Source organism: Oryx dammah, unplaced genomic scaffold (assembly GCF_014754425.2).
Source record: "Oryx dammah isolate SB20612 unplaced genomic scaffold, SCBI_Odam_1.1 HiC_scaffold_12, whole genome shotgun sequence".
Classification (NCBI taxonomy): Eukaryota; Metazoa; Chordata; class Mammalia; order Artiodactyla; family Bovidae; genus Oryx; species Oryx dammah.
The window spans coordinates 6,718,474-6,746,306 of record NW_024070196.1 but is presented as its reverse complement, the minus strand read 5'-3'; the positions used below and the strand labels follow the sequence as shown (position 1 = coordinate 6,746,306).

Sequence of the window (27,833 nt, the reverse complement as noted above, 5' to 3'; positions counted from 1 at the left end):
CACTATGAAATTCACTGAGTATAAAAGTCATGTTCAATCAATATACAGAATAAGAAAGTACCTATGAAAACTTACACCATGCTATATTTTTACTTCTCATCAGTTGAGTAGGTAATAAACGACAAGCAAAAAATGTAGCATGATGGAGTGGAAGACATTTAACTGCAAATTTTGTTTCAACAAAGGTTTTTGTCAGTAAATTAAAGAGGAAAGATATTTGGACCATAGTGGCTCCAAAATAGTGTCACTATTACATGAAAGTTATCCCCATCCATCCAGCCAACCAACCAACCAACCACCCAACCACCCAACAAGCCTCTATTGAGCCTACATGGTGCAAACGGCTAGAGATAAAAAGATAAGATATCATCTCCATTCTCAAAAACCTCAGTCTAGTATGTGAGAGGAATGGACTTTGAAAGTTCAGTTCAGTTTATTATAGTGTCAAGTAGATGCACACCTATTGCGCTCATCATTCTGCTGACAGAGGCCGAAACTTAAGAGGCGTATCTTTCTCCAATAACGCTAAGTTTTCATGATTTTCTATGTCAGATGTTACGATTACACAGGCAAAGAAATATACTTCATGCCCTATCCCAGTCCCCTCGAGTCTCACCTTCCTGCTGTTACACAAGCTTGCTGCAAATAGGAATTTAGTTGAGACAATGCTTTAAGCCATCCATTTCTTATGAAATTACTCTTGAGTGATATTTGACCAGTTTTCTTTATTCCATCTTCTATACCCAAAACATGTTAAAAAAAAATAGCTCCCATACCCCCCAATCAACTGTAACCATATACTGGGAAATGAACTTGAATCAAAGACAAGGTAAGTCTCTCCTCCGTTACAGAACCCCACATGGTGTTCACATAATGGTTTCATCACTTAACTGCCTAACTTTTCAGACAATGGAAACAACAACAAAAGCAAAAAAGTGGCCCAGCATATGAAACTCTTCTCAAAAACAGAAGAAAGTTATGACCATTGTTGGGAAAGTGTTTTACATTTCCAATGAAATTCTATTCCATTGATCTGTTTGAAAGATTGTCTTCAACCAATATATTTGGCTTCAGCCCATAAGCTGTAATTGATTCAGTTTCACAATGAACCACTTTTTAGCTTTAAGACTTTCATCTTAAGCCTGGAGTGCGTAACAATGCATAGCAGGAAAGTGGTTTTTTATTTACTCTAAAAACTGCAGGGACGAGCTGGGGGGAGAAAACAACCCCGAAAGTATTAGCCTTCAGATTCTCAAATTATTTTTAGCTCTGATTATATTTGGAAGAATGAGCTGCGGGTTTGGCATTGTTTCCCATCTTAACAGTTGCTCTGTATTCTGAGATATATATATGTGATTCATAATGTACCACTGTAACAAGACACAGCTTTTATATATTACTGGGGTAACGCAAAGAAAATGAATTTTTCTTTGAGTACCAGTAATTGTCAAAAGAATGATTACAGAATCAGAAAATGTGCTTTATAATAACCCTGTTAACATAAGGTATACACAGAGGAAAGAAAGAAGTACTGCAGGTATGCGAAAGAGTTAGTTCTATTAGCAAGGCTCTTCAGGGTGGTTTTGGTTCTTATGCATCAAATTTTAACCACTTTCAGACACTGGGACCAAGGGAAACATCTGGCAATACAGGAGCATTTGGTGACTGTGAGCTGATTCCGCACATGCTCACCAAGGCTCCACTGGTCAGTGAACTACTCCCTTCTGAAACAAGGCTTTGCCCTGGTCATAAGGATAATGCTCTCAAGCTGTTAGAATTAATCTGAATGTCAAAAATGAAATCTAGGTTACCAACCATCGCCTGAGAGTTACAGCATGTAGAATAACAAATGTCCTCTTCTAAAACTGAAGTGAAAATTGAAGACGCACGGTTACTTTACTTGCGCCGATGAACAGACGTCCAAGCGCAGTGTGCGCTTGCGAGTGTCCAGTGCAGCCCTGTCTCCAGACGCTCTGCCGGGGGAGGGTCTGCCTGCCTTGCTCCTGCGTGATGTCCTCCTTGGGAGAAACGTGCGCGTGGGTTTCCATGCACACGTTTCTAATGTGAATGAAAGCTAACTACAAAATCAAGATGTTTTCTGCTTTCAGAAAATTCTAGTATACCGTATACAGCATCGATATTTCTTTCCATTTAAAAAAATAGTGCAAAAACATATCTGATAGTCAAAGTGAGAGTTCAAGTGAGTTTCTGTGCCAGGGAGCACAGTCAAGCATCACCTTTAGCTAACTTGTAAAAATTGAATGTACGTTTTGGGAAATATTCCAGATTTTCCCATCAGTTCTCCACTCATCCAGTCATCATCAACAGATTCCAGCTCTGTTATTACGTCTCCAGCCTGTAGGAAAACAGGAATTGAAAATAATTATTAAGTTTCTGTTGAGTGCACAGGTTAAGCTGCTTCTCTTCCTCAAACCCCATTCCTCTGTCATTGTTGCCTTTGTTGCATTTCCAGGTTGTATTTTGTGCCCCTCAAATTCACCACTCCTAATCTAAAATTGTTCTTTAATAAATAAAAATAGCAGCTAACATAGTATATATATATAAATTTTTTCCCCAAATAATAGTTATTTATCAGGCACCCACTATGTGTCAGACACTATTCTGGGCACTGGATACAGCGATGAAGAAAGACCTTATTCCAGAGTTGGGAGACAAATAACTGAGCTAGCAGAGGAGGGCAGAAAGTGTGAGCTGCCAGCGCATTAGGGCAGTCTGGGGAGGCCTCATCCCAGGCGACGTGCAGAGACTTGGTGGCGCGAGGGGGCGGTATGCTCACCGTATGTGTGCCTTGTCCTTTTCTATGTGATGGGAATTCACTCATTTATTTTCTTTTTTATCAAACTAAGAATAGTGAAAATTAACTCATTTAAACAATACTGCAGTCCTAGAAGTGGTACTGTTATTTCCCCATTTTTTAGAAATATTTTTATAGATTTCCTTATTTTATAGAAAAGGAAACTGAAACTCAGAGGGATTATGTGACTTGCTCAGTGCTGCATGTCGGTGAGTGGTAGAAAGAGGATTCAAATCTAGAGTGATTCCCGGGCCTATCCAGGAATCAGAATGGATAACCTAATGTTAACCATTAGGCATGAGGTCACCACATTATACAGTCTACCTTCTTACTTAGGCAGGTTTTTACTAGAATTGCCTTTTCTCAGCCTCCTGAGCATTTTGTACACTACATCTGCTCTTCCACATAATGGTATTCTCCTCTACCGTTTGGCGCGTTCTGCTCCTCCACGGCCTGAATATCACACCGCATTCTCCCTGTCCCTGTCTTCACTGGGCCAGTCAAAGGGCTGGGCGTCTTACTCCCGTGTGAGTTACACCATCTCAACAGATGAGGACATAAGTTTTGAAATTATCTCCTGAAACTATTTCGTTCTGTAGGGTTTCTAGCCATTTCCTGGAACCTGAGTTAAGATTCTGTAATGGTCCAAGAATACCCTGGCTACTTTTAAGGATATCTTTATCAGGTTAAATGGATTTATTTGTAGCCCTAGGACACTGCCCTTTGGAAAACTGGTTTGATTTAAGGCCATTCTTAATGGAAAATGCTGACTATCTAATGTCATTAATTTAGTTTACTCTGCTAAAATATGTGAAAATTTTGGCATTTAAAGTTTCTGTTATAAGTTCCTTCTGGTTCCTAAACTATAATCCTTGACTAAAACTATTTTTCTTAGCTCTGATTCATATATACGTATATGCCACATCTGTTTTCTGAGAGCTAGGACAATTTTTATTTACTAATATTCTGTGGATATTGAATAAAATATTAATGATCAACAATACTGAAAATGGTACAGCATCCCTTAACTAAAAGACTCTAGAACTATCTTGCTTACAGTCAGGCATTTGTAAAAATGCCCGAAGACAACCTATTTTCTGGATGATTATACTGACATAATCTAAATGAAGGCCAAAACAATACCCCAAAAGTCTGAATCCAGAGGGTTCACTTGCAGTAACATTATACTTGAGGATAAAAGGAATTAATTTTGAGCCATTGACTCTCAAGATTGTAAAGGACTGGGGCAACAGTTTCTAAACATCTGGATTTTATGGACGAAGAAATTAAAAAGAGAGAAAGAAACATATAGGGTTACCAATTATAATTTTGCATAAGAAATATGTATCATTTACTAGTAATATTTTATAACAGAAACGACATTTTAATATGAAAAAGAAATCCTCAGAAGAAGGTAAACTCCATCACAAAACAGAAAAGTTAGCAAACTTACACTGACATATCTCAGCATGCCCACCTTTCTCCATGACTCCCCTAAAGCCGCCACATCCCCAGCCATCGCTGTTTTCCTCATTTTGTTGTAGACAGGTGTAAACCTAATGTGGATACCCACTGTCTTAAGTCTCATCTTGTCCAATCACTCCTGGATACTTTAATTCCCTCTGTGGCATCCTTGCTCTGAATATCTCCAATGATAGGGAATTTCCCACTGCCTGACAACTCTTCTGATAGCATCTGGCCCAATACCACAGTACTACCCTGGGTACTTTCCTCTGAGCACAATCCACCTGTGGATGTGGAAACAGGATCATGCAAGTATTCTGTTTAAGATTAAGGTTAGGCTTTAGGCTTCTTAAAAAACCCTCCTCAAAGTACCTTAATCTTTTGGGATCACTACCCTAACATCTATTCAGTATCTCTGTGGACAAGACTCCAGGGCCTTGTGAGGCACTGCTGCAGAGGCCAGTCATAGTAGGGGCCACCTGACTTCCCCGCTGATTTCAAGACGGGACAGCAGCAGGCTACAAGAGCCATGCAGGGGATCACCCCTTCTTTACTTTGGCTGAGCCACGTGGCATCATGGGATCTTAATTCCTGAACCAGGGATCAAACATGTGGCCCCTGCAGTGGAAGCAGGGGAGACCACCAGGGAAGTCTGAGGACCATCCTTTACTAGGGCTTCCAGTGAAAGCTCCAGCATTAGTGAGATCACATGTCATGAGGCTGAGGAATAAGGAATTTGTTTGGCAACTGTGGGTCTAGCAATATCATAAGACTTTTAAGTACCTAAATGATCTGCAAACATACATTTGCCCTAGTCACTTCTCTAATCTTATCCTGAAGAACGAGGGTCTGAGATCCTTTCATTCTTGATCAATGATCAATACTCCATGCAAGTGTTCACCCTTCAGTGGAAGACATTTCAAAATTTACAGCTGCTTAATGCAGTTACAAAAAAAGATACACATTCTGACCTTGAAGGAAAGCTCATCTTCATTCTCCCCATGGAAATCATACAAGGCTTTGGCCTTCCTCCCCTTCAGCGATAAAGCAGCCATGCCTTTTGCCTCAACTATGAAGACACCGAAAATTCAAATACATAGAAAGACATTGACTAAAACACAAATAAAACATTTTAAGAAATCCCCTTGTCATTTCCAGGACATAATATTTTCAGTTAATTTTGAATTTATTTTAATTTGCAAAAAGATGAAGGATGTACTCTTAGCAGAAAAAAAATTATAGAAAATATATTCAGGAGATAAAACTAGCCATTATTGATTAAAGGTATCTTTATCTCTTTTCCCCACATAACTTCAACAAATTATATGCAGAAAGTTTGCATAACCTTATGAATTAACTTTCAAATACAGGCAAACAACTGAAATTGAGCACGGCCAGAGGGACAAGAAATCTGTATCATTTCAAAGGTCTTGGGGTCCCCTTGGCGGGTAAGAGCCTCCCGGGCAGCGGTGGTACCTGGGCAGGGCCGCACGAAGACGGCGGGGAAGATGCCCTCTCGGTCCCGCAGTCTGCCCTTGTACCAGTCGGAGTCCACTCGCTCCAGGATCAGGATCCGGTCTCCCCTCTTGAAGGATAAGTCCTCACTGGTCTCTGCCATGAAACTGTGCAGAGCTTCGCACCATTCTCCACAAAGATTGTTCTCCTGTTACAAATCAGTTTGGTAAGAAATGTGAAATTTTATTTCAGATTAATTTTCACAAAGCTTAAAAAGTGGTGGCAAAGAAACTAAGGGGTCATAACATTTCAAAGTCTGAGGGCCACTTGAAATCACTCAATACCTAACGTCACTAATGAGTTTCAGAAATAAAAGCTTCCAGTAACTTTTTTCTTAAAATTCTAAATGACACGTGATAAAATTTGTGTGTGACTTTTGCTTTTAAGGGATATATAATGCTTAAGTAAAATTTTCTTTCTAATTATGGTCTATGACATTGTGTGTGCTAAGTCACTTCAGACGTGTCCGACTCTCTGCAACTCCATGGACTGTAGCGTGCCAGGCTCCTCTGTCCATGGAATTCTCCAGGTAAGAATACTGGAGTGGGTTGCCATGCCCTCCTTCAGGGGATCTTCCCAACCCAGGGACTGAACCTGTGTCTTTCTTCTGCCTTGGCGGGTGGGCTCTTTACCACTAGCACCAACTGGGAAGCCCATGATCTATGACATTAGTTACACTAAAAAGTTAGAGAAAAGCTTATCGTATTTGTATATAGTATTTATGACACTATGAAAACATTCTGGCAAACATATAATTTTCCTTTTTTCTTTTTTGGCCACACAGTGCAGCTTGTGGGATATTTTTTAATTAATTTATTTTTTATTGAAGGATAATTGCTTTACAAGCTTGTGGGATTTTAATTCCCAGACCAGGGATTGAACCCAGGCTCTTGGTATTAGAAGCCCAGAATCCTAACCACTGGACTTCCAGGGAACTTCCAAGCATACAATTTTCAGTGAAGCTCTTTACCTAAATTAGGAAGGATCAGAATGGGCAGTCTGTTAATTCCCAGGTCTTTACCTGGTGACTCAGGAATAAAGGACCTGCCTGCAATGCAGGAGATGTAGGTTCGATCCCTGGGTCAAGAATATCCCTGGAGGAGGAAATGGCAACTCACTTCAGTATTCTTGCCTAGAAAATTCCATGGACAGAGGAGCTTGGTGGGCTACAGCCCATGGAGTTGCAAAGAGTTGGACACAAGTGCGCACACGACTGAGCAGTGAGCACACCACCTGGCTGAGAGGTTATCGGACCCCATGGCCCAAGTCTCCATCAGTCCACACTTCTAATTTTACAAGTCACGGTTCGCTCCACGGCTGGCAGGGTAACCACCTGGGGTGATGGTTCTTGCTCCAACAAGAATGCTTTTTGCTGCAAATGCATCATAAGAAGGTTCTGCTCTGTGACAAGGAGTCTCTGCCAACTCAGATGGGAGCTCTGTGTTCAAGAAGCTCAAGCAGGGAGGCAAGGATTACACTAAGATCAAAAGCTTAGAGCCAGATGGGCCTGGGTTCCGGACCAGTTCTGTCACTCCCAGTTAACCCAGGGCAAGACATTTCACTAGGCTAAGCCTCAGCTTCATCTCAGGGCTCACGTGGGGTCAAGCGAGGTAATTCATGCAGACTGCTCAGCACAGTGCCTGGAACATCTTAAGTTCTCAGCAGTCGATGGCTTCAAAGGAAAACAACATAAACACAAAAACCCTAACCCTGCCCTCTTGTTCCTGCACTTGAGAAGCCAACTCTACAGAAGAGTACTTGTCACTCCTGGGAACTAGGGGCCACCATGTGAACACTTCCTTTCCAAGAACTGCGGTCACTTTCTTTCCTGTTTGCCGATCAGTGGGGGGATGAAAGAATTGAGAGACACACAGCCCACTGACCCCTGACGTTGTGACAAACAATGACCCTGTCGGCCTCACTCTTCTAAAATCTGTCACAAAAAACAATGGAAGTCACTCACATTCCTGTCCAGTTTGAACTTCTGAAGTCATGCTAAACACTAAACATTTTAATACATTTTTTCTCTCTCCCATTATAAAAATAATACAAATGTTCCTGAACATTTGGCAAGTTTGGAAATGTACGAAGAAATGGGAAAAACACCCATCTATCTATAATGTTAACCACCTAAGGAAACCGAATGAATGTTAACAACTTAAATACATTTCCTGCTAGTCTTTTTATGCTGTATATTCAGTTTCACTATATGTTTTCCTCCCATGACATTTACTTTACAAATCTAGTTTTTCATGGCCTCAGAACATTTTCCCAATAATGGCCATATTCAGGTTATTTCCGATTTTTTCACGTTATAATAACACAACTATGACCACCTTTGTGACTAAAACCCTGTCTCATTTTTCATCTTTAGGGTGAGAGATAAAAACAATGATAACAATAATCTGCACTTTTCCTCTTTTAACAATCACATACCTATAATTACTTGTTTGCTGTTCTTGTATTGAATCTTTGGTTAACTAGATATGTTAAACTGAATTTTACTGTTTCCTTACAAGGCATTTCTTTGATTACTGTAAGGGTAAATAACTTTCTTGGGGACTTGCCTGGTGGTCCAGTGGTTAAAACTGTGCTCCCAACACAGGGAGGGTGGGTTTGAGACCTGGACAGGGAACAAAGGTGCACAGCCAAAAAAAAAAAAAAACAAACCTTTTTTACTATCAGCCACTTATGCTATCTCTTTCATGAATATTCCAATAATGTCTCCTTCCTCGTTAATTTTTATCAGTGTTTGTATGTTTTTCTAATTCATTTGTATGATGAGCTCTATAAGCAAGAAAGGGATTAATCACCTAACTATTTACCTCAAATATCTGCTACATGAATTAAAAAATTAAATACTTTTTTTTTGATAATTATGATTTTAATAGTCCTCCCAGAGATAAAACTTGGCTTTCACCACAGTTATCTATTCAAGGAGCCTACCTGAGAATTTGCACCAGAATCTTCTTTTTTGGTCTTTGGTGGTACCTTTGTGCCTATATTTTGAAAGAAAAATCAAAACTTCAGATGTAAAGACCACACAGCATTGGGGAAAATCTTTTGGAGGAAAGTAAAAAGTCTGGGATTCCAGATCAGTCTCTTCACGTACTAGGTACTAGGTTTGCCAGGCCAGTACAAGCTACCCTTTCTGGGTTTGTTCTCTTTACTGTAGACTGAAGGAGGAAATGCATTAGCTATACTCTACAGGCCATTTCTGTTTAAAAGTTGATGATTCTTTTTTTTTGCCATCTCTGATATGAAGCTTCCCTGATAGTTAATATGAACGGCTTCCCTGATAGCTCAGTTGGTAAAGAACCTGCCTGCAATGAAGAAGACCCCGGTTCAATTCCTGGCTTGGGAAGATCCCTTGGAGAAGGGAAAGGCTACCCACTCCAGTCTTCTGGCCTGGAGAATTCCATGGACTGTGTAGCCCACGGGGTTGCAAAGAGTTGGACACGACTGAGAGACTTTAGTAAAAAAAATATGAAGCTACTGCTAATCATCTAAAACACAAAAACCAACTCTTTGAGAGACTGCACAATAATGACTGTCCCCAAAATGACGAATACCATTTAAAAATCATTTTTCCTTCTACCTTAAAAAATATGGCAATATGGATTATTATGCAACTTAAGTATTAACCTAATAAAAAACCATATTCTTGATATTCACTTAAAACATTTGTACCAGAAGTGGGATGATCCTCAATGAGTTCCACAAAGTTAAGGGGGAAGATTCCAGATCTGTCTCCAAGTTCTCCTCTCGCCCACTCATCATTCACATACTCTTTAAGAATAATAATTTCTCCCTCTGAGAAACTTAACTCGTCCTTCTGGTCTCCAATATACTCAAATCGAGCAACACACCTTGGGCCTCTGAAGAAAGAAAATCACATTTGTGGGTTAAACTAGGTAGTACTAACTTTCAAAGTGCCTGGAAACCCTCATTTAATCTTTCAGTGAATATTTATTTTGTATTTACTTTGGAACAAGATATATTAGGCATAATTTACAATTTCCATGAAAAAGAATAAGCTACATTTCTAAATGCCAGTCCTTGCTTTGTAGATACGAGCCTATTTCACTCAGAAAAGCTGAAGTCAAGGTTTCGAGTACATGCAGAATGCCAGATAAGCAGCTGGTGGTTGGTTTAGGTTGTCACATCTTTTGATCACCTCTTCATGACAGAATCTCCCCAGTCTCCATGTGTTTATATCCCTGGGCCACAGTAATCCAGGGTCGAGTCTGAACCCTCTCAGTCATAAATGCACTGAGTTTAGAAGTGTTAACCCTGAGGACCTCAGGGCAAGACATCAAACTTCCATGGCAGAAATGCAGTGGGCATCAGCTGGGCAGGGTAGATGCTTAAGACATGTTGAATCAGTGAGTTCTGTATATAGATGAATGGTCTTCAAAACTAGGAGGTTCAAAGAAAACACACTCGGCACATTATCTTATAACATTTAATCTTATACCTAATACTGTTGTTTTAAAATGATTTTTGTATCTCCTTTAAAAAGGCTTCATTTCTGAGAACTGGAACAATCCTTAAATGATCTGCAATTGTGACTGATAATAAGACAAAAACAGAGATGAAATTGCATCCCTCGAAGACATGACTGTATACCAAACCTTCGATTTGAGGCTTCAGAAAGGAAGTTTCAATGGCAATGACTAAGGAGAGGCAATTTCCTGAAAAGAAAAGGTTGGTACTGGCTGCAATCAAAGTCTGATTTAAGTCAGGTCAATGGATCAACAGCTATGAAAGCCCACTTTAAATTCAACCTGCTGACACAGTAAACACTGCTTAAAAACAGGAGAAAAGCTGACCCTGAAACAGAATTAAACTATTGTGGCCTCAGAAGTTTTCTTATTTGTGATAACCTTTGCATTTATTTTCTGAAGTCCTCAGAGAGCATATCTTCTTATGTCTGACCTATTCAAAGACAGGTTTACAGTCTTCAGGAGGTACTGAATTCTATTAATTTGCTCATTTAACTGGAATATAAAGTTGCATTGTGGCAATGTTTTAAATCACAAAGGAGTTACAGTGATGAATAAAAGGATACATAAATACACGGAAAGGTCTTCAAACATAAAAGAAGCCTCCTCCAAATTAACTCCTCCTTTACTTTCCTCTAGGTCCTCTCAAAAACAAAACAATACAAATACCTAGCAGATCTGTAGACTTCATGTTTCTATTAGGTTTAAATATTTTCTATTGTTGGAGGAGGGAGTGGGCTCTTGTCGAACACTCGGAAGTGAACTGTCTGAGGAGTCACATGTGCTGACAAAGCAAGAAGCTTTGTTGGGAAGGGGCACCCGGGCGGAGAGCAGCAGGGCAAGGGAACCCAGGAGGACTGCTCTGCCGCGCGGCTGGCAGTCCCAGGTTTTACTGCAATGGGGTGAGTCTCCTGGTTGTCTCTGACTCAGGGTCCTTCCTGGTGGTGTGTGCATTGCTCAACCAAGACGGATTTCAGCAGGAAGGATTCTGGGAGGTTGGCAGGACATATTATAGGCTGGCATCTCTTCCCTCCTTTTGGCCTCTCCCAAATTCTTCCAGTTAGTTTTATAGGACACATTATGGGCAGGCGTCTCCTCCCTTTTTTGGCCTCTCCCAAATTCTCCTGGTTAGTTTTCATGCTTCTTATTGGGACCTCCCTCCTATTGTGAGACAAGTTGTTCAAGTGCTTATCATCATGCCTGGTCAAGATATGTGGTTTTGGTCAATGGTTCCCTAACACTATGACAAAAATATTTGAACTTTCTAGAAATCAGTTGGTAGATAAATACCAGAAGGCCAACACAAAATGCAATGGATGATGAAACCTGTCTATTCAGACAAGGTTAGGCTGTGGGAAGCACCAGGACAGACTGTGGCTGTCTATATGCCCTATGTTGCCACTATCAGCATGCTGCAATTTCATTAGAATTTTTAAACAAGTCATTTTCCTCATAATTAAAAAGACACACTGAGAATCTGAATAATCATGCATCTGAAGTGTTTAAGCTTCTTAATTCTTTATGATATAAATGCTCACATCCTTTGTACTTCGTGCAAAAGAACACAAGTAAAACTTACTTAACACAATGAGATGAGATGGATTCCCGTTTCCCATTTCCTCCTGGAACATCAATCTAGTAAAGACAAAAATCAAGGCAACAATTGTATTAATTCAGGTTTTCCTAAGATAAATTTAAGGCTAAGTAATTAGGAAATTTACAACGGAGGTTAACCAGTTTAGCTAGGTATTAAATCGACAAAACATACCATAGATGCTAAAAAGATATGAAATCCAGAATTTGGGTTTTGAAAAAACTCCACAGCTTGTGATGTGGCCCTCCTTGTATAGCCAATCAATCTTCCTCTTATTTGCTGGAATAAGCACGTTATGTCGTTCCCCCCTAACTGGGGCTCTCTCTCTCATATCCCCTAAGTTGAAAACATCAGGTGGGGAGGGCTTAGCATAGAAATTGGGCATAGGTACTGTCTAGACACCTAGCCAAAGCGTTGGTAGAATTCTGCAATACTTCCATGACCCCAAATGAAATCTTTTTATCAAACTTGTGATTCTCTCCATTTTCACAACTCTGGGCCACTGTAAATAGGGAAGGAAGAGAGGACTTAGGACTCAGGGAGCATCTAGGGGTGAGCACGTTATGTAACACCTCATCTACAAGGCTCACCAGAGCTAAGTCGTGATGAAATATTTGACCATAATGCACTGTCGGAAAACTACTTAAAGCTGTGAGGTTTACATTAAATAAATCAGTGCCCTTCTTGATGAATTCCAAAAGTCTGAAGTTTTAAAACAATTTTTTAAACTTGCAGGCTTAGAAATAACACACCAGTAATGTGGCAAATGCAGTGTGACTGATTTCAGTGGGGTAACTGCGCTTTTTAAAGCACTGCTACACTGGGCAGAAGAAAAATGAGGAAGAGTGCTACAGCCAACATTATTCTTAATATTAATTCAGAGAATGTGGTTGGATTTCTCCAAAGAATTGGGGTATTTATATATCAGACAACTTGTAAGACCCACATTTTGTAATTCAAGAGACTCAATCTCATTTATACTTGAAAAATATAGGTTACCTGTTATGTCTGTTTGCTAAGTTTCTGCTGTAATGGAAAATCATTTGCTTCCCCCCCTCAAATAAGCAGTTAATGCTCAACTATTTCAGTATCAATAAGTTTTATCAGCAAGTGAGTCATTCTCTTCCCATTGATATAAATGCTCGCGTGGCAGTCTTATTTCATCTCTGTGTTTCTCAGCCACCCAGGCTTAACACTCAGGGCTCTACCATAGGGGTCTGCTTTCACCAGTTAGGCTGTGAGGGTGTGTAAAATCCTGACACTTTAATATAATATTTCCCAGTCAGATTTGAAACTATTAACTGAAAAACCATTCCTTCCAATGAAAGTACTTTAGTATTGCCAAATCTTTTTTTTTTTTTTAAAGAAGAATCTTTTAATCTATTAATTTTTGGCCGAACTGGGTCTCTGTGCTGTGCGGGCTCTCGCTAGCTGCAGTGAGTGGGAGCTACTCTCCAGCTGTGGCGCACGGACTCCTCACTGTGCTGGCTTCTCCTGCTGCGGAGTGCGGGTCTAGCATGTGGGTCAGCAGTTGGGGCCCGTGGGCTCTCGAGCTTGGCCTTGGTAGTTCGGTGCACTGGCTTAGCTGCCCCAAGGCACGTGAGATCTTTCCAGGCCAAGGATTGAACCTTTGTTCCCTGTATTGCAAGGTGGATTCTTAACCACTGGACCATCAGGGAAATCCTATATATATATTTTGTTTGTTTGTTTGTTTAAAGATGGAAATAAATGGGAATGGAAAGAACGAAAGAAATCAATAACAAAATGCACTCCAAAGAAAAAGAGAAGTGGTACCATAACCTCGGAGAACAAACATTCCTATAGGACAATCCAGTATCATTAATTCTTGTTTGCTGAATGTTTCAAAGAATTAACATATACCCTCAAGTGCTTATCAACCCTCCAAGAATAGCCGATTCACCACTGGACCTGCAGTAGCTTTTTACCTTAGGATTTCAGATAGCATTTAAGCATTAAGTTCTAATGCTCCATAATACATTAATAATTAACCACTATCTAGTTGAACAAACCTTTATTTCTGAATTTTTCAAACACTAAATGAATTAATGGAAGAGGCAGAACCAGAAGCTAAGAATCTAGGCATCTGGTTATTTTTTTTGTGACCAATTTCAACATGCACAACCTACTTACAATCACTTTGACGTAGTTGGCCGGAAATACACCAGTCTGGTTTCTACATTTCCCTCTGTACCAATCTGTATCTATTTTTTCCAGAAGATAAACAATCTCTCCAGAAGTGAGGCTCAGATCATCAGCTTGCTCTGTACGGTAAAATTATAATGATGTATGATCAGTTACCCTGGTTGCAGAGCTGAATAAAGCAGAGCACAGCATAGCAATTACTTCTGTCCACCAAGGTGGTATGTTCTACCAATTCTGAGAACAGGTTATACTAATTGAATTGACTTTAAAATTTTTTTTTTCTGGATATTGCTATTATGAATTTCCCCTTTTAAGATCAAATGAGATATATTTACCAGGCACTGACTGATAGGGAATGGTTAAAAACACACACACAAAAAACACTGTGCTTGCCAATGATTCTTCCTGTGCCAATATAAACGTCTGCCGAATATATATTTTAACAGTGAAACAATTTTATAGACATGGTATAATATTCATATGATTCTCAACCATGTTTAAAAATCATTTCAATCTCAAAATACTAAGGGAGTCCTACAGCTCTTTAGCATATAAATTTACTCACACTGAAATAAAAATCAGTCTACCTAGTGGACAAAAAAAAAGTTATAAATAAATCTGGAATTTATTTGAAGCCTTGGATATAAAAGATATTTAAAAATTGATTACAAAAACATATATTTTCACTTCATCAATAATAGCTGAGCTATGTATGTTGGTTTTACAAGCCTTAGCAGAAAAGAACTTCACTTATTAAAGCTGAATTAATTTCATTATGTTGGGAAAGAGTTAAACAGTTTTCAACTGGTAGGCAAGTTGCTATTTGTTCCTGTGTAAGGGAAACACTCTCTCCTCTCTCTCTCTCACAGGGAGTATCAAAAGCAAGGGTATGCAGGTAAGCTTTCTGGCATGGCTGGGGGCAGTCAACTCTTCCTGAAGGTGCAGTCCAGGGCTCCATCGGTACAGAAAGTGCAGACAGCTGTCCTTGAGAGGTTCACCTTGGGAGGATGGCCGATCTCGGATCCTAAGGGTCTACCACTGTACCATCTGTGTCCTCACCTGCTGGGAAGTCATGAAGAACGACAGCATGAGGGGCACCGCTGTCAACAGGCTTCGGAGGGCAGCGTGGGTCCTGAGGGAGACACAGAGCAGTGAACGGAGTGTGCATGATGGAGGCTGGGTTCACTATTCTCTCGGAGACCTTTTCTTTTTTCCTCACTGGGGTCCTCTTGACACAATTACATTATGAGTACAAGATGCAAACCACCCAGCTGAGCTAAACAAGAGAATCATGACCAAGTGGAAAAGGTGTGAGTCCCTGCTGGAGGAGGAGAGAAATAACTCTCAATTATGATACCCCCCCGCGCAGAGTCGGGCATGACTGAGGCGACTTAGCAGCAGCAGCCAGCATTTTTCTTAAACTGAGACAGTAAACAAAAGGAAATTAAACTTAAGCTTTTATTGGTTGTTTTTTGTTTTTTAAAGCAGTATCTATTCTACCCTGAGGTAGTCATTTTTACCTCTTTACCTTTCAGGGATCGCTTTTTCCATAAACTATGATCAGGACTAAACCTTAAGAACAAGACCTTAAAAGTATTCTCTTCATTAAGATGGAAAAAGAAGGAAGTTCTGCAATTTACACGCTTGCCTTTTATAATGAAAAGAGCTAACGACTTTTACAAAAGTATAATTCACAAAAAGTAAAATCCATTTCATTTATTACCACTTAACTGAATGTCTTCCCTAATTTGAAAGCCAATGCTACCTCCCATGCCTGGCCTGGATTTTCTATTTAATCTGGATGGTTTATTCAATAGTAATTCTAAGTAAATTAGCAAAGAGAATTCAATATTCTCCACCCATCTAACCAGCTGCTTAGACTGGCCAGGGAGAAGCCACATTTGAAGAGTGCCTGTTTCTTAATGACAAGCACTTGTTACCCACATCATCTTCATCATCCAATCTGACTGAGGGATATTATTTGGAATTATAACTTAATTTGATTCTTAAATGAAAGTGATTTTTTTGTGCCCTTCTCGTCTCTTCCTTCCTTTAATGGCTCCTGCCCATCAGGGCCTGGCCCTCTCCTGACCATGATGTTCAGACCTCAGGGGTCGTGGTCCACTCCCTCCACGTCCGTCCTGCAGCTCCTTTGCACAGCTCTTTTCTGAATCAACTGTAAGGCAGCTGCGGAGGCACGCTGCCTTCTCTCACGTCAGCTGAACATAATACAAGAAGGGCTAAGGCACCAAAGCAACACCAACATTTTCTTAGAGGCTGCTTTGTGCTTTTTCTTAGATAAATGGGCATAATGGGAATTTCAGGGATTGTGGAAAGGAACTATGAGATATGTCAAGCCTGGAGGGGCTTTAAAAATTACTATTTACCCAATTTAGTATATGTGTGGTTTTCATTTTTTTCTGATTTACGTCTGTAGACAGGGATGACTGCTCCAATAGGTGGTGTTAGGCTAGATGGCTTTACATCTGGAAAAAGTGAAGTCAGAGGCCTACCCCACACCACACATAAACCTGGGCCTGCAGATGGACCGAGGCCTACACCCCAGCCAAACAGGGTAGAAGTGGGACAGTAGGCAGCCTGTGCCTCCCGCTCCCCCTCCCTGCCTCCTGTGCATGGCTGTCCCTTTGATGCTGCTCATCACCTTGGCCTGGCAGGTGGAGGGTGAGAGGGCAGGCGAACGGGGCTGGCCACAGGGGCAGGAACAACTCAGGGGAGGGAACACACCATTAGAGTGGGTATCTGGGAGGAAAATCTAACCTATTTCAAAGTTCTTTCTAGTATGACTATAATAGCTAATACTAATGAGTAATGAGAATAGTTAATATACACTGTTTGCCCACTATGCACTATTCACTATACTAAGCACTTATAGGTGCTAAATTACCTAATTATAATTAGCTCATTTAATTTTTTAAGGATCTTTGAGATATAAGGCACATGCCATAAAATTCAAGCATTTAAAGTGTACATAATTCTAGCATATTCACAGAATTGTGTGACCATCACCACAATCTCCCGGGGAGAGTACTGGCACCCCACTCCAGTACTCCTGCCTGGAAAATCCCATGGACGGAGGAGCCTGGAAGGCTGCAGTCCATGGGGTCGCTGAGGGTCAGACACGACTGAGCGACTTCACTTTCACTTTCATGCATGAAATGGCAACCCACTCCAGTGTTCTTGCCTGGAGAATCCCAGGGACGGGGGAGCCTGGTGGGCTGCCGTCTCTGGGGTCACAGAGAGTCGGACACGACTGAAGTGACAGCAGCAGCAGCAGCACCACAATCTAACTTTAGGACGCATTTATCATCCCTCCAGAAGCCTCCCACCCATTGGCCATCACTCCCCCTCACCCTTCCCCCAGCCCTGGGCAACCACTAATCTACCTTCTGGATTTACCCATTCTGAACTTTCATATAAATGGAATCATAATGATAAATCAATTCCATAGTCAACTCTGAGGATTCTCATATCTATTTCACACATCTAAAAAATGAGGTTCAGAGAGGGCTGGGAGGGGAAGTGAGACCCTCAGCTGTGAGAGCCACGCGCGGTGACGATCCCTGCCTCCCTGCTCGGACAGCCCAGCCTCAACTCATAACGTGCAATATCCTCTGTAGACCAAGGCAGGGAGAGCGTAACACAGTTTTAGGGATATTTACCTTCACACTAGGCTTTCAAGTAGGTTTTACTTTTCTGAAAAGGGTAATGTTAGCCATGACCCAGAGCCTAAGACAGGCCCCACTTGGGTTTCACCAGCTATGGGTCACTGGTGGTCACCTTTCAGCAAGTCTATGGCACAAGCATGAGTAAGGTAATGTTCCAAGTGACAAAACTGTGAATGTTTATAAAGAACAACTTGTAATTTTTTCAGCTTCTATTTTTCATCAAGGAAAGCTTTCTGAGAGTACAATCCCCATGGCTACCCACCAATGTGTTCAAAAGAGAGGAAGAACAGGGTAGACAGATGGGTAATGCTGCCTCAAAACAAAGAGAAAATGAGCAACAGAAGAACTTTCTCCATGTGAACTGAAGTCAGAAATTTCAACATTCCAGCTGTAGCCAGCATAGCACATATCTTCTCTGCTCTCTGAAATTCCAATCTTTAGTTTCTTATCAAACCTCAAATGATAGACTGCCTTCCAAGAACTGGATGAGATTACGAAAACTAGGATGAATGACAAACCAAACACTTTAACTTGGCTTAAATGACTGATAGGTCTCATTTTCCATAGGTCTCATTTTCTCTAATTTTCCAGACAGTGAAAATTTAACTGGATACCCTAAGCAGCTCTTTAAAAAATATGCCTCTGTAAATTGTTCAATGGCATTTTTCTTGCTCAACAAATGACCTTCAATAATCATTGTATTCTCCTAGGCTCCACAGATTTGTTAGGCCTAAATAGTGACTTCAGAATGTTGTAACATTTCATTTCATTATTTTATGAGCTATGATCAGAGAAACAAGGTCTGTACGCATCTTAAATCTTACAGGGAAGTTTTTTAATGTCAGCCTTTATAGGGCCCTCCTTAAAATAATTATCCATTCTGCTAGAAAACCAATCTCTAGTACTTTGGTAAATGTATTTACATTATTTCAAAAGTAAATAGCTCTCACAGTTGAAAGTTAATGGCTGCGTGTCCTGGGTGCTGTAAGTCAGCGTGATACGAGGAAGGCACGCCATACGGTAGTCACTCTGCATCAAAGTGATTACTCTGGCAGTGGCAAGGCTCTTAGAAGTAATTTATTCTTAAAATGGAATAAAACGCTACTGTAATTTTTACTCTGGTTAAAATGAACGTGCTAATAAAAACCTGAGGGTGAGCTATAATTAATAGTTCTATGAAATGTGCTGCCATGTGTGATATGAGGATGGTACACTATCAATTCCTCACGTTTGGTCTGCTGCTAAGATGTTCATCAAGTGGCGTGATGATCTTCATCTGAGACAGGTGAACTCTGCCGGCATCGTCTCCCTTCCGGCACTCCAAGTAATTACCTTCTGCCTGCTTCAGTATCACCAGGACGTCCCCACGCTGTAAGGTACAATACCACTCTCTGAAGCAATTATTATTTAATAAAACATTATTACTTTTCCACATTTTAATCTTTGGAGCCTAAAGCATTTAATAATGTGTAAAACAGTAACAGAGGCCAGCAAATTTTTAAAAAAACTTGTCAGTAAAGAAGGAGCTCTACTTTACCTTACAAGAAAGTTCTCCAGGGTTTTGCGGGATGACATCTTCATTGGCAATTCCATGAGGCACAGACAGCTTGAACACAAACCAATATAAAGGATTATTCATAATCAAATAACTGCCTCCTAAGAGGCCAATCAGGTGGGGTTTTGGCACACGCGCCTGCAGCATAACTTTCAGCAGGTAAACTCTTCACTCAGCTTCCGCAAGCTCAGGATCTAGTTGGCAGGGCTGCTGCTTCTCAGGACACGCAGAGTCCTCGGGAGCCTGGGGCTGAGCACACAGGACTCAGGGGCTGAAGGCGGCCTAAGGTGCCCCTTCACAGTCACAACCAGGACAGCCCACTCCACCAGGTTCCCAGAGCATCATGAGGGCGAATGCTCGGCACTGACCTCACAGCCTGCAGTTCACGGGGGCAGACGGGGGACTGGACAGGCTGCTTCTACCTGCCTTTAATCTCTTTCCCTGCAGTCTCTCTGGTGCAAGTGTCTATTTAAGCCCATTTCACTGCTTCCCCTCAGTCATTCCTGGTCACTCAGCCTTGTCTGATCTTAGAATGGCTTTTGCGTCTGTTGCCTGTTCTGGCCAGAGGACTCTGCTCCCTGCCTTGGTAACTTCTGGCTGATGAGCACGGGTCAGAGGGCTGTACCATACAAAAGGCTGCCCAGGAGATGTGATCACACAAGCTCATGTACAACCAGGAGAGGCAGGCTGCACCGGGAGCAAAGACACAGAGCATAGCGCGCGGCCCCCAGAGGCAGGGAGGCTGGGGTGGCTTCCAGCAGCTCTGCCCGAGCGCCAGGCTGCCAGAGGCGGCCCTGGGGGCAACTTAATGGTGGGGCAGCCACAGGACAGACGAGGGGTGTAAGGAGCTACTTTGTAAAGAGACATACTACTCTAACATGTCATCATTTTGATTTATTAATTTCTTTACTTTTCTGGCCTAGAGAATTCCATGGACTGTGTAGTCCATGGGGTCGCAAAGAGTTGGACATGACTGAGAGACTTTCGCTTTCACTTCACTTTTAAGTTATTCAAATGCTTTATTAACATTATATAGCTATGCGAAGACCGATAAGCAAAATCTGATACCCCATCAATGAGGCTCTTAACATGGAACAGCCAATGTAAGCCGAGACTTTACAGTTGGTAACATGACTTTCTTTCTTTTTGGCTGCACAGGCGGCACTTTGTGAGAGCTTAGTTCCCCTTGCAGTGCTAACACTGGACACCAGGGAAGCCCTGTAACACTATTTCCTTAGTGTGGCTTAACGGTAAAGAGCATGGGCTTAGACCAGTCAATCTGGGCTCAAACCTTGGCTCCACCATTACTGGCTTTGTGATCCTGGACGGGCGACTTAATCTCTCTGAGTACTATTTTCTTCATCTGCATAATACACATAATAATAGTATCCACTTCACAGGGTTGATATATATAAAGTGCTTCAAACAATGCCTGACTCATGAGTACTCAACATATCACCTGCTGCTTTTATTAAGTAACCCTATCCCAATTAAAATTTTATCAGTTTAAATGAATATGAATACATATGAATATCCTAGCTCCTTCATTTTTGTCTATATCGTTCCCTTAAGAAGAGGGAAAAAAATCCTGAATGGTTTAAAATGAGAACAATTTCCAGCTGAATGATGGAACTGTAGAACAATATGAAATGAATAAATGCTGTTCTTATTAAGAGCTACTGTTGCACAATTGTTTAAAAAGTGCCAACATTCCTGCTTCTTATCATTTTAATTTGCTCTAGATTTCATCAGGTTAACCTGACCAAAGTAGAGAGAACACATCAACTCCGAAGACAAAGGCTTAAGGTCACAGGATAAGAAAAACATTCAGAGAGAATAAAATTAATATCTCAACGATCTTGATTATTGATGAAAACTTCCAACTGGTAACTATTAAATGGACCATGATAATCAGATTTTAAAAAGTGGAAAATAAGGGAAAAACCATTTTAATAAGAATTTTCTTTCCACTTCACTTCAAATTTTACTCTTTGGGCAAGGTAGATATAAGATATAAACTATACTGAGATGTGAATATAATATCTGTCAGATACTCCCATCAGTACAACCTACTGGGTCAGGTTTTTCAGTTTCTGTTTGGCCAACCCAGAGAGCATGTTGCAATCCCTATCTGCCCTGCTTCCCTTTCCTATGTTTTTCCTAATAATGAAACTGTGCTTTAAAGACTTAGGTTTTATCACAGCCTACTTGTCTAAAGCACTCTAGCATCAAGGGGCAATTACACATTTGTCTCACAAACTTTTTCTCAGGAATAGGGGTCTTATATATACTTTAGGACAAACCTCTGGACCAAAACCATTTTTAAAAGCTACATTTACCATGTACTTCCTGTAGAGAGGGTGTCCTGGTTTGGGGCGCGGGGGCAGTACTGGATCTTGATTTTTAAACACTTGACTCTTGGCTTTTGAGAGTCCAGGTGCCAAGTTACTTGGTTTTTTCTGAATATCCATGTCAGAAGAAGACCGATTAAAAGGCAGTTTTTTATTTGATGTTCTGGTTGCTGGAAGTTTAGGGGGAGGTGGTCTCTCAGGGGCTCCCTTGGGAGGAGGCTGTCGAGCTGGTATGACTTTTCCATTTACAGGCCTGAAATTCAATGTGGCAGCTGTGAGTCAGTGTTTGATCGATAGTAGGTTCTGCTTTGTCCTTTCTTACAGACACACACACACACACACAGCTTTCTGCTAATGTAACACCATTTACTGAAACATGCAGGGTATGCTATTTTTCAGCAAATGACTGCTGCATTAAACATTATATTATTAGAAGAAATGCCATGATGTCCCAGCTTCCTCTTATCTTGCACTAGAGATTCATTAGTTCAAGACAAACAAGCATTTACTATCATGAGCTCTCTAAGGCCCCATTTGCTCTTAAACACACCATGACTGTTTCAGAAAACTAAGCACTTTCTACCAAAGCCTGAGATGAAAAGCTTATAATAAGATATCATGGAGATGTGATGGGGTCTTCTAGATTATTAGGAAGGAAAAAACAAACTCTAATGTTCATGTCCTAGGAATCATTATTAAAACTCTAATTTAGATTAAAACAAAGAAAGCTAGTTCTGAAATAGGATAGCAACACCAACTCAATGGATTTGAGTTTGAGCAAACTCCAGGAGATAGTAAAGGACAGGGAGGCCTGGCATGCTGCAGTCCATGGGGTCAAAAAGAGTTGGACACAACTTAACAACTGAACAACAACAATATAGATTCGTGTGTGTGCTCTGTGAGTTGTTAGATTGTGTTAAACAAGAAACAGAGACTCCTACAACCTGCTGTCAGAAATAGACTGTGGGCTAGTGGCCTGGGTAAATTTGTGACTTATTTCTAAAAAAAGATAGAAGGGCAACAACATGAGAAAAAAGGTCCGGTCTTGGAGTCATTAGATTTTCTTTAACTGACTTTTTAGAGGTTTTCCCACGCTTACCTACCTGGGTGGCAACCTTGGGGGTCCTCGCCCAGAACCTCCTGATTGACCAGCAATGTCAGATTCCTGAAAGAATCAGAGAATGCTTTTTAGTTAAGGTTAATCTGAAACAAGAGCTTGTCAAGAGGAATTATGGACAAATTTTTGGCTAGATCTCTAAGTGGAAACGTAACGGAGTTATAGAAAGGAGATTAAAAGAGTCTTCTTGTCTCTGTCCTCACTGTCCACGTCACAGTGCAACTGAGAACAGAGAAGGAGAGGCCGGGGTCTGCTGCTGTGGGCCGCGGCCCACCCGACGGCACTGGTGACTACACACCCAGCGTGTTCTAAGGAGGTAAGGATGATGCTTAAATCGTGATAGGTTACACAGCACCAACTTAAGCAGGCACTGTAGGGAATTTTTTAAAAATATGGCATTTATTTATCCCATGACAATACTTAAGATATGCAGTGCTCCTAAGTTTAAACATACAGTAAGTGGGGTGGTGATTAGTCTGTTTTACCTAGAAAAGCCAAATCTCTCATACTGGCTGGTTTCCACATGGTGTGGTGGGTTTTGAGCTGGAAGGAAGTGGGAACATAACAGAAACTTAAGGAGTGGCCTGAAAGGAGAGCATGTGAGAAGGAACAGACAAGGCTTGAGAAAGCAGAGAGCTTATACCACAGGAATCCCTTAGCAGAAGCGGAGCAGCCCTCATAGTCAACAGAAGAGTCCGAAATGCAGTACTTGGATGCAATCTCAAAAATGACAGAATGATCTCTATTCGTTTCCAAGGCAAACCATTCAATATCACGGTAATCTAAGCCTATGCCCCAACCAATAATGCCGAAGAAGCTTAAGATGAATCGTTCTATGAAGACTTACAAGATCTTCTAGAACTAACACCCCAAAATGATGTCCTTTTCATTATAGGGGACTGGAATGCAAAGTAGAAAGTCAAGAGATACCTGGAGTAACAGGCAAATTTGGCCTTGGAGTACAGAATGAAGCAGGGCAAAGGCTAATAGAGTTCTGCCAAGAGAACGCACTGGTCATAGCAAACACCCTCTTCCAACAACACAAGAGAAGACTCTACACATGGACATCACCAGATGGTCAACAATGAAATCAGATTGATTATATTCTTTGCAGCCAAAGATGGAGAAGCTCTATACAGTCAGCAAAAACAAGACTGAGAGCTGACTGTGGCTCAGATCATGAGCTCCTTATTGCCAAATTCAGACTGAAATTGAAGAAAGTAGGGAAAACCACTAGACCATTCAGGTATGACCTAAATCAAATCCCTTATGATTATACAGTGGAAGTGAGAAATAGATTTAAGGGCCTAGATCTGATAGACAGAGTGCCTGATGAACTCTGGAATGAGGTTCGTGACACTGCACATGAGACAGGGATTAAGACCATCCCCAAGAAAAAGAAGTGCAAAAGTCAAAATAGTTGTCTGAGGAGGCCTTACAAATAGCTGTGAAAAGAAGAGAAGTGAAAGGCAAAGGAGAAAAGGAAAGATATGAACATCTGAATGCAGAGTTCCAAAGAATAGCAAGGAGAGGTAAGAAAGCCTTCCTCAGTGATCAGTGCAAAGAAATAGAGGAAAATAACAGAATGGGAAAGACTAGAGATCTCTTCAAGAAAATTAGAGATACCAAGGGAACATGTCATGCAAAGATGAGCACAATAAAGAACAGAAATGGTATGGACCTAAAAGAAGCAGAAGATATTAAGAAGAGGTGGCAAGAATACACAGAAGAACTATACAAAAAAGATCTTCACAACCCAGATAACCACGATGGTGTGATCACTCACCTAGAGCCAAAAATCCTGGAATGCGAAGTCAAGTAGGCCTTAGGAAGCATCACTACAAACAAAGCTAGTGGAGGTGATGGAATTCCAGTTGAGCTATTTCAAATCCTCAAAGATGATGCTGTGAAAGTGCTGCAGTCAATATGCCAGCAAATTTGGAAAACTCAGCAGTGGCCACAGGACTGGAAAAGGTCAGTTTTCATTCCAATCCCAAAGAAAGGCGATGCCAAAGAATGCTCAAACTACCGCACAATTACACTCGTCTCAGACGCTAGCAAAGTAATGCTCAAAATTCTCCAAGCCAGGCTTTAATAGTACGTGAACTGCAAACTTCCACATGTTCCAGCTGGATTTAGAAAAAGCAGAAGAACCAGAGATCAAACTGCCAACATCCGTTGGATCATCGAAAGAGCGAGAGAGTTCCAGAAAAACATCTATTTCTGCTTTATTGACTATGCCAAAGCCTTTGACTGTGTAGCTCACAATAAACTGTGGAAAATACTGAAAGAGATGGGAATACCAGACCACCTGACCTGCCTCTTAAGAATCCTATATGCAGGTCAGGAAGCAACAGTTAGAACTGGACATGGAACAACAGACTGGTTCCAAATCGGGAAAGAAGTACATCAAAGCTGTATATTGTCACTCTGCTTATTTAACTTATATGCAGAGTATATCATGAGAAACGCTGGGCTGGATAAAGCACAAGCTGGAACCAAGACTGCTAGGAGAAATATCAATAACCTCAGAAATGCAGATGACACCACCCTTATGGCAGACAGTGAAGAAGAACTAAAGAGCCTCTTGATAAAAGTGAAAGACGAGAGTGAAACAGTTGGCTTAAAACTCAACATTCAGAAAACTAAGATCATGGCATCTGGTCCCCTCACTTCATGGCAAATAGATGGGGAAACAATGGAAACAGTGACAGATTTTATTTTTGGGGTCTCTAATATCACTGCAGATGGTGATTACAGCCATGAAATTAAAAGACGTTTGCTCTTTGGAATTAAAGTTATGGCCAATTTAGACAGCATATTAAAAAGCAGAGACCTTACTTTGCCAACAAAGGTCCATCTAGTCAAGACTATGGTTTTTCCAGTGGTCATGTATGGACGTGAGAGTTGGAGTATAAAGAAAGCTGAGCACTGAAGAATTGATGCTTTTGAAATGGTGTTGGAGGAGACTTTTGAGAGTCCCTTGGACTGCAAGGAGATGCAACCAGTCCATCCTAAAGGAAATCAGTCCTGAATATTCATTGGAAAAACTGATGCTAAAAGCTGAAACTCCAATATTTTGGCTACCTAATGCGAAGAACTGACTCGTTTGAAAAGACCCTGATGCTGGGAAAGGTTGAAGGCAGGAGGAGACAGGGATGACAGAGGATGAGATGGTTGGATGGCATCACCAGGAGTTGGTGATGGACAGTGAAGCCTCGTGTGCTGCAGTCCATAGGGTCACAAAGAGTCGGACACGACTGAGCAACTGAACTGAACTGAACTATACAATTAGAGCAGAGGGGCTGGATGTGCTGAGAAGATTTTTGGAGGAAAGAGCAAAGGGGGTGGTGTGAAAAACAAGAGAGGGAGAGTTGGAATGTTCGGTCTGAAAGTAGATGAGAGAAATTGGAAGTGTGGAGATCAATAGGAAGACTTCTCTAGGAGAAGGGGTTCAAACTGTGCTAATAAATAAGTTTTCTGAACATGTTATTGCCCAGGGACTGGGTAATGAATATAAAACATGGAAAACTTTTTCAGATCATCTGTTGAATGAGAAGTTAAAGGCTCTTAATGCCAAAACTTCTATTCTTTAAGGGAAAAGTCCTCACTAAATTCTAATTCTAATTGAGTCTCTTTTTTTCAGCTTTCCTACTTTTTAAGCTCTGACCACTGACATCCAGGACATAATATTTTTCCAATACCACCTGAGGGGAGGGGAATGCTAGGTCTTCAAAATGACATTCCTTTTTTTCTTTTGGTAAAGGAGATATAGCTACAGATTGATAATCTTTGGGCTAATTTGGTCTCTTTTCCCCCTTCTTATCTTACAAATGAGTTAAAACTCACTTCTGTGGTTTGTAATTCACACTGACTATTTACAGCTTTTCCTTAAATACCAAATGATTAATTGCTAATAACTGTGATCATCTAAATATGTTTCAATGTTTTATAATCCCATTTTAAAAAACAAATTAAGCTTGCCCTTAAAACTTGGTTAAACTAATGAGTTCAGTTAATGTAGTGAGGCAAGTCACCAGCTCATAAACCCTGCAATATTACAAACCATCATCCATGCCTTATAAATACACTGCCTATATGCCTTCCAACAAATCCTGCTATGATACCTAAAAAACTCATTTACTTCTTTGGCCACCTTTAAAACTGAAACAAAGAGAAAAACACTCTAGCAGATAGGTAGGAACTCATATATCTTTTCAAAATTAGTTAATAATTAAGGGCAGATTAAAAAAAGATGATAAATTTGACATGGAAAATTATAGATGATGTACTTTAATAAAGACATACCACACAATCCTAATCTTCTACCAAATATTAGCTGTAGTTTTCTCTGGGTGGTTTAGATATCTTTATGGGAGATCTTAAATATCTTTTTAATTTCTCAATTTTGAATTATCAGCAAAAAGAAATCACACAAAAAGGCAGTGTACTCAAATCTTCCAGGACTGTTAGGCACATTCCAAAGGCACTGCAGCCCTGGACAGCCTTCATACACTGAGAGGAGGGGCTTGGTTCCTGCAGGAGCCACGGTCTGAGTGTCTGGTCAAGTCCAGGCTTGCGCACAGCTTCTGCTGACAGTCTTTGGAAGATTATTCATTAGGGATTTCCTGTTCTTCAGTATTCCACACATGCATGGAGCTTCTCTGTACTTGCATTTTGCAGTTTTTTCCTAGCTCTGACAACCCTGAACTTTGACTTTTGACATGTTTGGGTAAGTATTTTAGTTCTGGGCAAAGTTGGTTTCTCTATTTGTACTGCCCCACAGATGCCATCTTTTTGTTCATCTTCCTTGGGATGGTTTCTTATGTTCAATTTAAAAATAATTCCAGCCCCCTTCCCCCTTTCTTGCTGTATTTTCAAAAGACAGACATTTCTTCCAAAACCTCATTCCTGTCTGCTGGGATCACTGAGCAGCCTCTGCAGATGTGCCTTCTCTTCTTTCTTGAGGCACTGATACCACTTCTCACGTCCTGAAGTCATCAGAGTGCTTCTGGGCTGCAGCCAAGACGCCTTCCACCTTCTGGGCCACGTCCCCCAACTCTCTTCC

The 27,833-nt window shown here is 40.9% G+C and overlaps 1 protein-coding gene across 4 annotated transcripts in view; it reads right to left on the bottom strand.

Moving 5' to 3' along the window:
• Positions 1 to 414: 414 nt before the first annotated feature.
• The window catches only part of SH3D19 (SH3 domain containing 19), a 111,836-nt gene continuing 84,417 nt past the window's right edge, over positions 415 to 27,833 (bottom strand). For all 4 annotated transcript variants that reach the window (XM_040251459.1, XM_040251461.1, XM_040251460.1 and 1 more), the window contains 12 exons: positions 22,752 to 22,813; positions 21,637 to 21,901; positions 19,280 to 19,348; positions 18,971 to 19,111; positions 15,116 to 15,188; positions 14,045 to 14,175; positions 11,879 to 11,934; positions 9,470 to 9,672; positions 8,741 to 8,793; positions 5,756 to 5,942; positions 5,251 to 5,348; positions 415 to 2,356 (listed from right to left, as the gene is read on the bottom strand). In XM_040251459.1, coding sequence (XP_040107393.1) covers positions 2,240 to 2,356; positions 5,251 to 5,348; positions 5,756 to 5,942; positions 8,741 to 8,793; positions 9,470 to 9,672; positions 11,879 to 11,934; positions 14,045 to 14,175; positions 15,116 to 15,188; positions 18,971 to 19,111; positions 19,280 to 19,348; positions 21,637 to 21,901; positions 22,752 to 22,813 — 1,455 coding nt within the window. In that variant the 3' untranslated portion in view covers positions 415 to 2,239. The remainder of the gene's footprint in view (positions 2,357 to 5,250; positions 5,349 to 5,755; positions 5,943 to 8,740; positions 8,794 to 9,469; positions 9,673 to 11,878; positions 11,935 to 14,044; positions 14,176 to 15,115; positions 15,189 to 18,970; positions 19,112 to 19,279; positions 19,349 to 21,636; positions 21,902 to 22,751; positions 22,814 to 27,833) is intronic.